Genomic DNA, 17,780 nt, shown 5'->3' with positions numbered 1-17,780 from the left:
TTTTCCATGTATGCCATAACATTTCATTTAAATTGGCATAAGGCAGCAATCCCACTACTGGGCATATACCCTGAGAAAACCATAATTCAAGAAGAGTCATGTACCACAATGTTCACTGCAGCTCTATTTACAATAGCCAGGACATGGAAGCAACCTAAGTGTCCACTGACAGATGAATGGATAAAGACGTGGCACATATATATACAATCGAATATTACTCAGCCATAAAAAGAAACAAAAAAAACAAATACCACATGCTAACACATATACATGGAATCTAAAAAAAAAAAAAAAAAAAGGTTCTGAAGAACCTAGGGGTAGGACAGGAATAAAGATGCAGATGTAGAGAATGGACCTGAGGACACGGGGAGGGGGAAGGGTAAGCTGGGATGAAATGAGAGAGTGGCATGGACATATATATACTACCAAATGTAAAATCGATAGCTAGTGGGAAGCAGCTGCATGGCACAGGGAGATCAGCTCGGTGCTTTGTGTCCACCTAGAGGGATGGGATAGGGAGGGTGGGAGGGATACCCAAGAGGGAGGAGATATGGGGATATATGTATATGTATAGCTGATTCACTTTGCTATACAGTAGAAACTAACAGACCATTGTAAAGCAATTATACTCCAAAAAAGATGTTAAATAAATAAATAGGGATAAGGAAAAGAAAGCCAGAGATTATTATGAAAATATCTGAGTCTACTTTCAACAATCTCCATGACTCTTACCCTAATTTATTATACAATACAACAAACATTATACTTTTTTAAATCTTTCAGACGTTCTAAAGATTCTAAGATAAGGATAGATGCTACTTCCCTGAAGATGTTACAAGAGGGACACACTCCTTAAGATAAAAGAATAAAGCAAAATTATAAAGCAGAAACTAACACACCATTGTAAAGCAATTATACTCCAATAACGATGTTTTAAAAAAAAAAGAATAAAGCAATTAATGGCTACTAAGTTTTCCATCTGAAGAATGTTAAGAATTTTTGTGGATTATGCACAAAAATGTCTTCCTCGAGGGAGGAAAGAGTAAATGCAGTGCAGCACGATATTAACAGTTGGTGACACCAGAAGACAAATATATGGGTGCTTTCTAGACTGTTCTCTCAATTTTCCCAAAGTTTTGATTTTTCCAAATTAACAGAGGATACAGAGCAAATTTTTAAAATGAGGGTCCTGTATCATTATATCAAATAATGTTATACTTTTGTTAATTTCAACAAAGTTTTCGAGATGGCTTATTTATCTAGTTGAAAAGAGTAATTTTAGGTAGAAAATTGTTTATGTATGTATTTTTACTAATTATATGAAAATATTTTGAAACAATGTGACATTTACTGACCAAGAAAGGGTTAACTTATTTACCAAAGATGCCCAATATATGGATACAGAGATTTCCAAAAACACTGAATTCCAAATTAAAATCCATTGGTTAAAAGCAGCATAGCACATCTCATTGCCAAGAAACTGAAGAGTAATCCTACCATAAAAGAATATGTTACGAAGAGTAGCCCTGGAGAAATGACTGATAAGAAATATGAGATCCTAAGAACAATAAGGAAACATAAGTGCTAAGGCTTTCAGTGAAATGGCTATATAAATGCCATATAAAAGGGGAAAACACTGATAAAAAAATTAGAGTTCACAAAATACACATCTCTTATAAACCCATTAAGTTGTGTTTAACATCTTTATTACCTCATTCTTTACTACAAATAGACTGTGGCAGATTGTCTTTTCCAAACATGGCACAACAGCATCTCCCATTCCATATGCTCTTCTAAGAAACTTGCCACTCCTTCACAAGGAAGTGAAGTCTAATGCCCCTCCCCTTGAATTCAGGTAGAACCTGTGCTCACTGGTAATCAACAAAATATGGTGAAGGCAAGCTGTGTGACTTACGAGACTGGATCATGAAAAGTGATACAGCTTCCACTTGGGTTTGAAACAAATACTCTTGGACCCCTGGGTCACTATGTAAGAAGTCTAAAGTCACCATCCCGTGAGGAAGCCCAACCAAACCATGGAGACGTCCACTAACTCACAGGGCTTACAAATAAAGGACAAGAGATAGCTTCAACACCTGAACTTCAAAAGTCAGATAAGACGAATTATGAGGTAAAAATGGGGCTAAGGGCTTCCCTGGTGGCGCAGTGGTTGAGAGTCCGCCTGCCAATGCAGGGGACACAGGCTCGTGCCCCGGTCCGGGAGGATCCCACATGCCGCGGAGCGGCTGGGCCCATGAGCCATGGCCGCTGAGCCTGCGCGTCCGGAGCCTGTGCTCCGCAACGGGAGAGGCCGCGACAGTGAGAGGCCCGCGTACTGAAGAAAAAAAAAAAAAAAAAATGGCGCTAAGTATGCCTCCTACCCTTATGCCTGCTTCCACCCACACACCACAACCAGCCAGTCCAACTTCAAACATTTCACATAGTTAACCAACGCTCTGCAAGTCTCCACTATCAAAAGGAACCACGCCAGGCAAAGAGTTCCAGAGAGAGGCTAAGAAGCAGACCATTCTTCAATTAAGCATCTCAATTCTGAAGATAAACACCCTCACCCTGACCTTAACTTCTTGGCATTTCCCAAGAAATTTTCAAGTGAATTAGTGTTGCAGCATATCCATTTAATTCTTATAAATCAACACTAAGGCCAAAGACAGAATAAGAGCAAAAAAATAAGATAACTTAAACAGGGCCTGCAAGTCATCCTCAAGTACTCAAACTCTATATCCAATCACTCAGAAAATCCTGTTGCCTCTACTTTCAGAATTAAACTCTTTCTTACCACTTCCACCATTACACTGGTGAAAGCCACCACCACCATTATTTTACGTGGATTATTTCAACAGCCTCCCAACTGGTTTCCCTGATTCCAGAGTTCATGATTCTGCCCCCTGTTAAGTCTATTGCCAAGAGAGCATCCAGTGATCCTTTGAAAACTTAAGTCACAAAATCGTGACAATTGGTAAATCTGGATGATGCGTATATAGAAGTTCATTGTATTCTTCTACATCTTTGCACATTTGAAAATTTTTATAATTCAAAACATGTAAATAATGTTAGGAGTTTGTTGAAGTTCCATGATTGTGACTTCTCTACTCAAATCCTCCAGTAGCCCCCCATCTCACTAAGAATGGCCTACGAGGTCCTAGACAATCGGCTCCCCATCTCCTTCTACTCCTCCCCCTGCCCCCACCAGCTGGCCAGCCCTGGATCTCTCGAGACACGCTACTGCGTCACTGCCTCCACACTTGCTCTTCCCTTGCCTGGATCCTAATCCCCACACTCTTCCCTCCTCGCTCAAATGTGCCTTCTCAGTGAGGACAGCCCTGACAATCCTGCTTAGAATGGGAATTCCCTCCAACACTCCCCATGTCTCTTCCTTTCCTCCTTTACTTTTCTTATATTGCTTATCACCTTCCACAATAGGATGTGATTTACTTTGATCTTGTTCATTGTTTGTCTCTTCCTACGGGAATGGGTTTCTGAACCTTGTTTATGTCGTGGATGCCTTTGGCAGTATCATGCAGCATAGGAACTTCTTGTCAAAATAAGGTTCAAAGTGATTTAAAATGCAGAAAAGAATATGCATAGGATTGCATAAGAAACAAATTATACTGAAATACAGGTATCAAAATATTTTTTAAAAACAAATTTGGGGGGCTTCCCTGGTGGCGCAGTGGTTGAGAATCTGCCTGCCAATGCAGGGGACACGGGTTCGAGCCCTGGTCTGGGAAGATCCCACATGCCGCGGAGCGACTGGCCCCGTGAGCCACAATTACTGAGCCTGTGCTCCGCAACAAGAGAGGCCGCGATAGTGAGAGGCCCGCGCACCGCGATGAGGAGTGGCCCTCACTTGCTGCAACTAGAGAAAGCCCTCACACAGAAACGAAGAGCCAACACAGCCATAAATAAATAAATAAATAAATATTTTTTTAAAAAAAAATTTGTGGTATCGTGCACTTGGTTCTTTATTCGTTAATAAGCTCCAACAACAAGTCTCACAATCACTGCAACTTAGAGATACCTGCAACAATGTAATGTGATAATATAAGGGTTCTCTTTGGTGAAAAGTCCCACAGATACTACTACTATTGTAGCTTGTCTATATTGGAGGAAACACTAAATTCCAGTTAGAGGCTAGTGAAAGAAATATGTACTTTTTTTCCTTATCCAGGCGCACAAACGTCCCTGAACTTTACGGGTCTGTGAATTCAAAGGTTAAGAACTCCTGATCCAGTTATGTACTGGGTATAGAGCAATAGAGAGAGAGAACTGCATAGAGGAGTGGATTATTTTGTCTGTTTCTGTTCATTGCTGTATTCCTGGAACCTTCCTAAAACACTGCCCGTCACACAGGAGGCTCTCAGTATCAAATATCTCAATAACAAATATCACCAATCCATGCAATGAGTTTATTTATGCTGGTAAGTGTAAGATGGGAGAGGAGAATCTGACGTTACCTCAGTCAGTATCTGGTATCAGTGCCACACTGAACGTGAGACTGGGGCTGAAAGGTCTGTATTAGGCACATATTATCACCCCACCTCTAACACACAACCAAAGAAACAATGGTGTCCTGAGACAACTGTCTTCTAGAGTTAAAACTATCTGTACAAGTCTGCAGTGTGGTGTCTTCCCCTCAGATTTTAAAGGGTAATATATTGCCTCTAGGAGATTTTTACCTTGTATGTTCACTTTAGAACCTAATTTCTGAATTAGATTTGTATTGCATGACTTTCACACCAACTACTCCAGATTTCTCTCTTTCAGAGATTTCAGGGAATAGGAAGAAAGGGAAAAGAAAGGGAGAAAACAGAACTAACCATTTGGACGATCAAATTACTTTTGGGTAGAGAAAGGGCAGGAAAGGCAACATTAACAATAATAATTCAGTGATTTTTAAAATTCCCCTCCTTCAAAAAATGACATAAATCTCTCTTGCTGCCAAACCTTGAAGTATGTAATACAAATCTGAATAGAGTCCCTTGAAACCTGCTTGTACTAGGCAGTTGTTCAAAAAAATTATTTTCGAATCCCCATGATGTTATCAATACATTAGGTTTTCAAATTTTTGTTTTAAAAGTTTCTTTTGATTTCTGAAACTACTACTAAGAAAGTGTTCTAAATTCATAACAGAGTGCACTGCATATAAAGGACATACAATAATTTCAAATTCAAAAGGAAATATATTTCACACTATAAAGTTATAATAGTAGTTCACTGTTTTTATAGACAAGCAAAGGGAAGCAAATGTATACTAATACATAAACAGATAAAATTATGACTGCTTTCAAATATATATGGCTCAAATCTTTGATCACATTCAGAATTACATAGCCAAACGTTAGTAATTTTTGCCTAGAAGACAAAATCATGACTATAATTTTTAAAAATACACTGTAAAAAAGAGATAATCCTTTATTAATGTTTAAGAAAGTAAAAACCTTTCGATAATAGGATAATCATCATCAAAATATAAATAAGAAACTTTTCTGCATAATTTCAATTTTTCCCATCTAGAAGAGTAAAAATTAGATGATTATTATAACTATTCCATTATGCTTCTGGTATCTGTTTACTTGTCAGTTTAATAAAACTCTAGTAGCTGCAATTTTCATCAGAAGTATATTTTGGACAGAATCTCACCTGGTCTCTTCATCATCCCAAGCGATTCGCATGCCTTTCCCACCACCACCTGCTGAGGCCTTGATCATAACAGGGTAGCCTAACAGCAGGGAAGAATTAGACAGAAGTTCAGACTTTGATCATTTGGATGCATGAACATGACAACTGACCACATGTTCGATAACACAGAAGACAATGACTAATTTATTTAAAAGTTCCTTTCTTTAGAGTCAGGAAAATAATATCAGTGTAATGATCTTACATATATTTTTTAAATGAATGTGATCATTTAAAAGAAAAAGACTATTTGTATCAATAAATATAACATTTTCCCCAATAATGAAATAAAAAGCTAAGAAAACGTAATTTGACAGTGGATTCCAAAAATGGAAATAGATACAGTATTAATTAACCAAGGATATAAGAAACAACTTTTATAGCATTAAGGAAACACACGCGCGTGCGCACACACACACACACGCACACACACATTCTTTTGATTCCCCAAAACTGCTGTTTGCATACATAACAAATTAAATTCCCTTTTTTCCAAAAGTAATGGTTTACAGGGACTTGAGGTATTTTCATCTGAAACATCACAGGGAACCCCTGCAGCTTTTATCTGCAAGAACTGACATGACGGCTTTGGGAAACATCAAGCCATGGCTGGTACATTCTGCCTGGAGCACAAGATGCAGGGCTCGCTGGTATCAGTGGAGACGCTACGGCACTACTCCACGCAGTCAACAGGCCATGACATATCTAGACTCAGGGAATATCGTGAAAATACAAAGTCAGGCCCAGAACAAAGGACATTTCCAGCCGAAGTTTTGTAAGAGAAAATTAATAAAATGGTTGTTAGCAAAGAGGATTGCGTAGTTAGAGTAGTTACTATAAAGTAAAATTTCTGACAGCATGAGTCATCTACAATGATTTATCCAGAAACGCTGTGAAGTCTCTTTGTTTACAGGTTCTCCGACAATAAGGTGGAGATACTCATGTCTGAGACCACTTGTTTATGATCTTTTCTGAAGAAAGACGAGGTCAGTGAGCCCTTAAAGGACTCCTCCTGACCTGTGATGCTCTAATAGCACTACACTCTAGCTATAGGGTCTTCACGAAAAGGGAAGACAGGGCCAAATGTCACAGACCTTTGACCCCTAAACCACAAAACATCACTTAACTTCAACTTAGTTAAAATGGCACTTGCTTCCTAAGTGATTCATAAGTAATTAAATTTTTAAAATTCTGATGTTGGTTACGTTTATGTGAGAGAGACTTACGTGGGACAGCATTTTAAAAGCAATACGAAGTGCAGTAAGAACGAGACAGATGAACACAGTACTTTCACACTGGGAGCCTTATCATCTAGGAAGAAAGAGGGAAAGTACCCAAATAATTCTCTCAATGGGAATTCATTAAAGAATCACAGGAAGGTAAGAGAAAGCGGATTAAGAAAAGCATATTACAGATAGGGCCATTTACAAGAGGCTATGCAGGGCGAGCAGGACATGAACATGTTAGGCAGGAACAGCAGAAACGGAGGCGGGGGAAGCACAGGGCAGGTTGAAGAAAGGACTGAAACAATGTGCAGCACACAGAGTGTCTGCAGGATGGCAGAGGAAAAGAGAACTCAAAGCACACACCGGGAGCACATTACGCTACACACTCTTGCGTGCTACCGGTCCTGCTGGAGAGTAATAAGCACGGCGCCTGTCTTGCTCAGTGGTGGAGCCTCACAATGAGTACCACAGAAAGGAATCAGACTGAGATCCGTAAAGAAGAATTGAGCAGTGAAGAAACAATATCTAAACATCAGAAACCAGCATGCCTGAGAAATCCTTTTAAAAACAACTTAAGGTCTTTTTTATCCCCAAAAAACATGTCATCAATTCACCATCAAAAACTATTTATCCATGTGAACAGGAAACCACGAGAGGTACGATAGCCACATCCCATATCTCTACTATTTTCAGTTCCCGCTGAGGATTAGGAAATTTGCAGTTATTCTGATTCCAGTATTAACCTCATCTTAGTCATTTATTCATCTATGGACCCTGGACTATATAGGGATTTGTAAGGTTCAAAGTAAGATTGGGAAATTGTCCTTGGTAACAAGGAACTAGATGGCAAAACAAAACACATAAAATAATTTGTCAACAAGAAACTATTGTATGTTCAGAAAAGGTGAGAAATTGTCAGGCAACAGGGCAATATATAATAAGACAATTGCAATATGGTCCCTCCAAAGGAGGCAATGCAGCATTAGACATGTGAATACATATAACCCAGAAGAGAAGACTCCCTGACAAAAATTTAACAAGCCAAATATTAGGGCTTCCCTGGTGGCGCAGTAGTTGAGAGTCTGCCTGCCGATGCAGGAGACACAGGTTCGTGCCCCGGTCCGGGAAGATCCACATGCCGTGGAGCAGGTGGGCCCGTGAGCCGTGGCTGCTAAGCCTGCACATCCATCCGAAGCCTGCGCTCCGCAAAGGGAAAGGCCACAACAGTGAGCGGCCCAAGTATCGCCAAGAAAAAAAAAAATTAACAAGCCAAATATTAAACAACTGGGAGAGAGGGAGAAACTGGTAGAAGTTAGGGACATTACAGTCACAAACTCAATATAATTTTTGAGCTATAATTGAAAATAATATAATGGTAAGGTATCCTACTCAATTTCTTACGCCAAGTAAGTCATTAACTTTCAGACAGTACGTATTTTTATGCTGTCACCACGCCATGGAGAAATGAGATCTAGCTATTTGGAAAGCAGGGAAGAAATATTCCACGCAGATGATATTAAATAATATCAAAAAGCCCAGTCCGTCATCCCTACTTTCTTTTTTTTTTTTTTTTTTTTTTTTTTTTTTATGGTACGCGGGCCTCCCCCTGTTGTGGCCCCTCCCGTTGCGGAGCACAGGCTCCGGACGCACAGGCTCAGCGGCCATGGCTCACGGGCCCAGCCGCTCCGCGGCATGTGGGATCCTCCCAGACCGGGGCACGAACCCGTATCCCCTGCATCGGCAGGCGGACTCTCAACCACTGCGCCACCAGGGAAGCCCCCTACTTTCTTATTGTGCTTGTGGCTCTAATTAGGGTAAGCCATGGGGTGCCAGGAACTGGACGAAAAAGAAAAAAAAAAAAAAGATTCAGTCAAAAGTTGACATTCCCGGAAAAATCAGAAATGATCAAGTTGATGGCTATTGCTTCCTCTCTTTTCCCAGTCTGGGTATGAAATATCCACTAATGTTCTCTCACATTTTTTTTAAAATCCACTGGAGTACTTACTCTTCTGTTCAACTTTTGTGTAGAACACATTTCTTTAATTTTATATTCTTCAGTTGACATATGTTTGAAACAGAACAACCTTCCTTATCATGACAAAACAAAAGTCTCCAAGGTTTTTAAAAGGAGACGAATCTCCTGGTATGATAAGATGGCTTAAAAAACAAAACAAAAAACAAAAAACCCTCAGGTCCTAGTGCTGTTCACAGATATTTCCTCACCTTTACCATCCTCTCATTGAATGCCTACTCCCCACTACCTGACCTCCCCTCCCAGACCCAGAGATACATGCCCCTCTCCTTCTAACACCCCAACTCCAACATGCACAAAGTCTCCATTCCTTATTCCCCTTCTGCATGATGCTTCCAAAAAGATATCTACTAAGTACTATGTGAGAAAAATGTTAAATTTTTTTTTTTAAAAAAACAGAAACTTAGTACCAAAGTACTAAAAGGTTTCTATTCCTACTTTTCTGTACTCAACCTTCAAGGTTTAACTGCAGGACAAGATAACTTCTCTGGTTTCCTTTCCTCCCAGCAATCAGTATGGCTTACTTTCTACCATAAGCAGCAATCCTCTTTCTAACTCTACCATCAAATTTTCATTCATCAACTCAAAAATATTCACTGAATAAATACTTTGTGCCAAACACTGATTTGGCTCCAGGGGATACAAAGATGAACAATTCAGAAAAGTATCTGCTCTTGTGGCACTTACTATATTTGGTATCTAGTAGAGAACTATATATAAATATACACACACCTAAGTGTTTGTGTGTGTGTGAAACACATTAAGTGGTGATAGTTGCTACAATAAAAACAACAGAGGGATGTGATTCAGAATGATTAATGATACTTTTCCCTGAAAAGGCTTCTCTGAGAAAACTGATATTTAAACTGAGACTTAAATTGACAAGCTAGAGCAAGTCCTCTGAAAAATCAATGAGGGCAGAATATTCCTGACGGAAGGAACAAGTTGGAAAGGTTATATAGGAGAGGACATTGACCTAATGTAGTCCTAAGTTTTTAAGATCACTTTGGCTGCTCTGCAAGGTATGAATTGAAAAAGGGCGAAGATGGGAGAAAGGAGACTGATTAGGAAGCTTTGTGGTGGTCCAGGAGAGAGCGAGCTGTAACCTGGACTTGGCTGTAGATACAGAGAGAGAGAGAGAAAGAGACTTGAAGGTTGTTTTAGAGGTAGAGTCAGCATGACATGTTGATAGTTAGGATATGGATGACGGGGAATGAATGAAGCCTCTAGGAGCTTAGGTGCTTTCCCATTTAGTAACAGTTATGGATTCCAAACCTAAAGAAACAATTTTTCTTGACGAACTAATAGCACCATGTTGAGCTACACAAGACACACATTACATAACCCCCCGGAACCCAACCCCCTTCAAGCAAAACCTGCTCCTATACAGGGTGGCATAAACTGATAACTTAAAGGCTGATGAAATGACATCTTAATGATATAAAAATCATGAGTCATATAATAATCTTAAGTAGCTTTTTCACCTACAGTTTCTTGAATAAAAATTTCATAGAATATAATGACTGATGGAGAAAGAAAAGTTAAAAGAAGGAAACAGTGAAATATTTCTTGGGAAATGTCCTAATTCCTAATTTGGTGGCACTAACCAGAAATTTCTCAAGGGCCAAACAGAAGGTGTGATTTTTTTTTTTTTTTTGGTCTTCTTTTAAAAACAATTAGGGGACTTCCCTGGTGGCACAGTGGTTAAGAATCCACCTGCCAGTGCAGGGGACATGGGTTTGAGACCTGGTCCGGGAGGATCCCACATGCCACGGAGCAACTAAGCCCGTGCGCCACAACTACTGAGCCTGCACTCTAGAGCCTGCGAGCCATAACTACTGAGCCTGAGTGCCACAACTACTGAAGCCCCCGTGCCTAGAGCCTGTGCTCCTTAACAAGAGGAGCCACCGCAATGAGAAGCCCGCTCAGCGCAATGAAGAGTAGCCCCCACTCGCCGCAACTGGAGAAAAGCCCGCGCACAGCAACAAAGACCCAGCGCAGCCAAAAATTAATTAATTAATTAATTAAAAAAAACAATTAGGAAACACTTATACAAGGTCTTTATTTCCCTGAAGAAAAGGTTCAAAGCAAAAGGAATGAAAGTTGTTTCAGAGAGTAAAACAGTCCTCTAGATGGGCAGAACAGGCTCTGATAACGGAACGTCAGAAGAGAAAACCAAAAAATCAGGGGGGAAAAAGCCTAAGACAGACAGGAAGGAAATCCCCAGATGAAAATTATAAATACAAGTATTATGCATTATATTAATATTTGTTATATTCCTTTACTCTCCTTTAATGTAAAACAGTTCACTTACACCTTTTTGGGTTGGGGGAGGGGAATTTTTGAAAAATCCAAGGTGCTTTTTGTATAGAGTGGTCCACAATTTGAATTTACCTGATTGTTATCTCATTATTAGAGTCAGAATTTTTTAAAAAATTTAATACTATACAGCTGATGCTATACCCTCAGTCTTAAATTACACAAGAAAGCAAAGCAAAGAAAAAAAGTCCATTTGTCCTTTTCCTCACAAAGTTAGGTTTGACTACTTGATTAAGATGGTGTCCATTAAATTTCCTCATGAAATAACATTTTCCATTTGCAATTAACAAATTATCTGTAGACTGGAAACTTGGAAACTGTGAATATCCTATACTCAATATTTCAACCAATAGTAATAGTAAACATTAATGATTCTTGCTTTAACTAATTTCTACATTGTTTGAAGTAAAATGAGTTTAAAAAATGAAGATACAGTTTTTTTTGCCTTCCTCAGTATTGCTTCTCCAGTAGCTAAGAGAGTGCCTGAAGAATAGCATGCAAAATAATAATCGCTAAGTAAATGTACTAATTAATTTCAGTAGTTGCAAATCATTTGTTTTTACTGATGTGAAATACTTCACAGTATAAGCATATTGAAGCATTATTCATTCTACTGTGAGTGAACATTCAGATCTATACACACAATGCTCCCATGAATATTTTTGCAGGCATTGCTTGGAATACTGTGCAAGAGGTTCCTGGAGTGTATGTCTAGGAGTGCAACTGCTGGATGGTACGCAACTCTTATGAAGTCTTTATTTTTAAAAAGTCCAATTTCTCCAATCTTATCTCCATTATCACTGTACTTAACACAAACGACCACATCTCCTCACAGAACCCCTGTAGCAGCCTCCTAACAGAGCTCCCTACCAGTACAATTGGTCCCATCAAACTACAAAGACGTCAGCAAAATTTCTTTTAAAAAAAAAATATATATATCTATATCTATATATATATATAAAATAAATAAATATAGGATCACCTCTCTCTCCTGCCTAAAATGCTAAGGGTTTACATGGATGAATAACCCATACATGTAAGAACCATAGATGTATAATGAAATAGAAATTATGAACTCACAGATAGGAAGTGTAGAAGGTAAAGAGAGATAGCCTAACATATACTTGTTGAATCAGAATACCACAAAAAAGGTATGTTAGACTTGCCCTAAGAAAGCTTTAAAAAAAAGCCTAAAAGGTATCAATCTGAACATCAATTAACTTATCTATCAAACAAAATAAACTTGAACATCTTTTAAGTAGAAATAAGAAAATCCAAACACAATATTTAACATTCACAATGTCTACAATCCAATAAAAAATTAAGAGATGTTTGGAGGCAAAATGTGATCCACACAGAAGGAAAATAGTCAACAGAAACAAACCCAGAAATGAAGAACTTTAAAACAGCTATTACAATCCTATTACAAATTACAGTCATTACAAACACTGTAAGCATAGAAACGGAGTTAAAGGAAAAATGATCAAGATGAGGAGAGAAACAGAAAATATTTAGAAATTAAAAATGGAATTTCCAGGTTTAAAAATAAAATGACTGAAAAGAAAAATGCAACAGTGTATAGAAAGAATTATACCATCACCAAATGGGATTTATGCCAGGTATGCAAGGCTAGTTCCACGTTCAAAAACCAGTTAATCTACCTCATCAATAGGTTAAAGAAGAAAAACTATATGACCATATCAGCAGATGCAGAAAAGGCATTTCACAAAATCCAACGGCCATTGAGTTCAGCAAGCTAGGAATAAAAGGAAACTTCTTAAACTTCATAAAGAACATCTACGAAATACCTACAGCTAACCTCATACTTAATGGTGAGAATCTAGATGCTTTCCCCCAAAGATCAGGAACAAGGTAAGGATGTCCTTTCTTACCACTCCTATTCAGTATCTTACTACAGGACCTACCTTATGCAATAAGACAAGAAAAAGGTAAACAAATCGGGAAGAAAGAAATACAACTTCATTAGCAGGAAATAAACCTGTCTATGAAGAAAATCTCAAAGAATCAACAACGACTACCACCAAAACAAATCTTCTAAAACTAATGTGATTATAGCCAAGCTGCAGGACACAAGGTTAACATACAAAAGTTGACTGCATTCCCAAATACCAGCAATTAAAACATGAAATTAAAAACACCATACCATTTACATTAGCCCCCTCCAAAATACAATACTTAGGCATGAATCTAACAAAATATGTACAGTATCTATATGTGGAAAACTACAAAATGCTGATAAATGAAATTAAGGAAGATCTAAATAAATGGAGAAAGATTCCATATGCATGGATAGGAAGACTCAATACTGTTGAGATACCACTTCTCCCCAAACTGATCTATAGATTCAATGCAATCCCAACCAAAATCCCAGCACGTTATTTTGTGTATATCAACAAAAAGACTTTAACATTTATATAGAAAAGCAGGAGACCCATAATGGCCAACACAATATTAAAAGAGGGTAACAAACATGAAAGACTGACATTACCCAACTTCAAGACTTACTATAAAGCTAAGTAATAAAACCACCATGATATTGGTAAAAGAACAGACAAATCAATCAGTGAAATAGCATAGAAAGCCTGGAAATAAACCCACACAAATACAGTCAACTGATCCTTGACAAGAAAGCAAAAGCAGCTCAATGGAGAAAGGACAGTCTCTTCAACAAATGGTACTAGAACAACTGGACATCCATAGGCAAAAAAATGAATCTAGACACAGTCCTTATACATTTCACAAAAGTTAACTCAAAGCGGATTGTAGACCCAACTATACAATGCTAAACAATAAAATGTCTAGAAAATAAGAGAAAATCTAGGTGACCTTTGGTTTGGTGATAAGTTTTTACAAACACCAAAAGTACAATCCATGAAAGAAAAACATTGATAAATTGGACTTGATTAAAATTAAACACTTCTGCTCTGCAAAAACACTCTTAAGAGAATGCAGACCCAAGTCACAGCCTAAGAGAAAATATCTGTAAAACATATCTGATAGAGAATTTATATCTAAAATATACAGAGCTCTTAAAACTCAAATAAGCATATGAAAAGATGTTCAACATCCTATGTCATCAGGGAAATGCAAATTGAAACAACAATGAGATACTATTACACACCTATTAGAATGGCTAATATCCAAAATACTGACAACACCAAATGCTATCAAAGATGCAGAGCAACAGGAAACTTACTCTCGGATGGTGGGAATGCAAAGTGATCCTACCTAAAGCTAAATATAGTCTTACCATGTGACTCAGCAGTTACAGTCCTAGATACTTGCCCAACTGAGTTGAAAATTTATGTCCACACAAAAACTTGTGCACAAATGTTTATAGCACCTCTATTCATAGTCGCCAAAACCTAGAAACAACCAAGATATGCCCAACTTGAGACAACTATAAAAGACCAACCAATATGCAGAATTCTCTCTAGGATTAGTTAAGGCCTTTGTTGAGTCTGCATCTCAACTCAATTCAATTTCTCCTTCAATCCAGTTTCTTTCACTCCCTCACATGTGTTGGTCCCAATAAAATTCCAGAGTCTGCTTCTAGGACAGATGTCCCATCTGGGGCAGAGGAGCACATGTGGAAGGCTATTACAGTGACCTAGGCAAGAGATGACACTACCTTAAACAAAGACAACAGCAGGATAAATGGAGAGAAGCTGATGAATTCAAGATTCAGGAAAGGCTGACAACGATATGCAAATGGCAAGACCACATAACGCAATATAATAGTGAACGCTGAGCCACAGAGAAAGCCTCACTGCTGGTCACAATCGAGACCCTTCTACTTCCTGCCTCTGTGATCCAGGCCATTTCAGATGGCACACAACTCCTCCCCACCCCACAATCTTACCAATGGGAAATAAACATGTAGGATAAAGAAAAAGTAAATTTTTGTTGTTTAAGGTCACAGGCGAAGGGCAATACAAGTACGAAATACTGCAGCTCTGATAAACTAATGACAATTGCATAGACTCAAATAAAAATTAGCACATGACTAAGTTTTCCGAGGAAATGTAATTCAAAATCTACTAGGCAATTTGGCTGTCATGCAACACCTGGCTACACTGAAAAGTTCCTATTGTGAATACAAAGAGATAGTTCCAAGCAATTTGGGAAAATAAATTCCATCATCAATGCATTTCCCATGTTGTGTTTATTTGGTCATAATTTTCCACTTTTTACTGTTGTCTTTTAATTACAAATTAGTTATATAGTTCATTTAGTTTTATCATTATCAATTTAGTTTTGGTATATCTTTGGTTTAGCACACTTCAGACTGAGGTGATGCATATTTGTATCTATCTGTGGTCTATAATTATCCAGTAGCTAGAATGTAAACATATATGTGTTGCAATCCAACTATGAATTATTCGTATCTACTACTACCACAGATATACACAACCTCTAAAAAAGGTATGTGTAGGTGATATTTATTATCACTGAGTTTTTACCACTGGAAAATGAAAAAGGGTGAAGTGGGCACAGGATATTTTGCCTTTCCTAAAGATAGCCATGCGCACATAAATACATAACTATATACATACACTGAGTTTAAATAAGAATGAACTAATATTATACACATAAAGATATAATCAAGCTGTGTTATAAGAAAGTAAACCAATACATAACAGTACTTTGTTTTAATATGGCACAGAAAGGCAATTACATTTTTTGGGGAAAAACTGATCTGGTCTACCTATTTCCGTCTATTTGGGCAAATAAAACATACTAGATCCCTAACTCTGATCCAGGGATCAGAAATCAAGCACATGTCAGTGTATAGGTTAGAGCAGAATGGGTTCACAGACAGAAAGTTTCCAAACAAAAACCAGTCTTAATGTCTTCACATTAGTGTCCAACACTATGCAGAGCCTTTTTCAATAGAATAATAGAAAAAAGAAAAGGCATGCAAGAATGAACTACAATAAAACAAAGAGAGGGAGGCAGTGGAAACAAATATGACATGGTAAAATACAGAGAGAGAACTTGTGAAGTCATGCTTAAACCCAAGATGTGGATACTGGCGTAATAAAAGAAAATATAAGTACCCAAGTGACAATGGGAAAGAAAGAAGGGACACGGAATACACGTTCCCAACTCCCAGGTACTATCATTCTAACCTTAAATGACTGCATTACTTCAATAATAGGAAAACTGCAAAATAAAAACCTCATTCTTTAATGAATTTTACAAAGAATACTTTAACACCATTTTCTTCAACCTTAGGCATTTCTTAATAAATCTCATAAACAAATAGATCGATAGATAGATAGATAAGATAGTAAATGTGTCTTCTACTGAGGACCAAATTGGAAAATGAATTAACGTTACCTAAGATTATGAAAAAGGTATAAATTGTAATATCTTTTCAAAGGCTTCCTCAATGTATCTTTAACCACAAAGTCATATACTACATGTGAAAAGTTTTCTAAGCAGCATGAAATAAATAAAAGAAATAAAAGATTGCAGGGCTTAGCTAAGTATTTCTATCCCTCTTTAGCATGAAAAATTTGTTCTTCTATATTTAAAAAAAAAAAAAGAGCAACCTTTTTTAACATTATACCATGCCAAAAGGAAGATGAGAAGAAGAGGCAAAGGACAAGGAAAAAAATAGCCAGGGCAGAGAAGAAAAGACAAAGCAATTCCTATACACTTATCAGAGACATAGGCCAAGGCATATGGGAGAGCGTAACTTGCAAAGAACGTTAAGATGTCACGTCAACAGTTAGTGTGAAGGCTATGAGGTTCAGGAAAAGACTCTCATACATTTAAATCTTAGATTCCTAAAAACTTCCTTTAGTCCTGCCTAGTGAATCCAAGGACAGCCTATATGAATTGATGAGCTATAGTCATTAACAACCACATACTAAATTTACTTGAATAATTCTAGATTTGTGTGTGTGTGTGTGTGTGTGTGTGTGTGTGCGGTATGCGGGCCTCTCACTGTTGTGGCCTCTCCCGTTGCGGAGCACAGGCTCCAGACGCGCAGGCTCAGCGGTCATGGCTCACGGGCCTAGCCGCTCCGCGGCACGTGGGATCTTCCCAGACCAGGGCACGAACCCGTGTCCCCTGCATCGGCAGGCGGACTCTCAACCACTGCGCCACCAGGGAAGCCCCACTCTTCCTTTTAATAGAGAATTACTTGAGAAAAATATGTATTCTATTGTTGGGTAGAGTGTTCTATATATATATCTATAAGGTCTCATTGGTTTAAAGTGTTAAGATCTCTACTTCCTTATTGATCTTCTCTGTAGATATCCTACCCAATATTTAAATTGTACTATTGAAGTCCCCAACTATTATTGTAGAACAATCTATTTCTCCTTTCAATTCTGTCAATGTTTACCTCATATATTTTGCATCTCTGCAGTTTGGTGCATAGATGTTTATAATAGTCAATATGTTTAAAATAATCAATGTATAATGTCTTTGTCTCTTATGACAGTTTTAGGCTTAAAGTCTGTTTTGTCTGA

The 17,780-nt window shown here is 38.0% G+C and overlaps 1 protein-coding gene across 2 annotated transcripts in view; it reads right to left on the bottom strand.

Moving 5' to 3' along the window:
- The window catches only part of PCCA (propionyl-CoA carboxylase subunit alpha), a 359,511-nt gene that overhangs the window by 236,104 nt on the left and 105,627 nt on the right, over positions 1-17,780 (bottom strand). For both annotated transcript variants that reach the window (XM_081214648.1, XM_081214649.1), the window contains one exon: positions 5,662-5,740. In XM_081214648.1, coding sequence (XP_081070774.1) covers positions 5,662-5,740 — 79 coding nt within the window. The remainder of the gene's footprint in view (positions 1-5,661; positions 5,741-17,780) is intronic.

Source organism: Mesoplodon bidens (assembly GCF_964165515.1).
Source record: "Mesoplodon bidens genome assembly, chromosome: 17".
Lineage (NCBI taxonomy): Eukaryota > Metazoa > Chordata > Mammalia > Artiodactyla > Ziphiidae > Mesoplodon > Mesoplodon bidens.
Note: the sequence above shows the minus strand (reverse complement) of the source record. Positions and strands in the feature narration are given on the sequence as shown.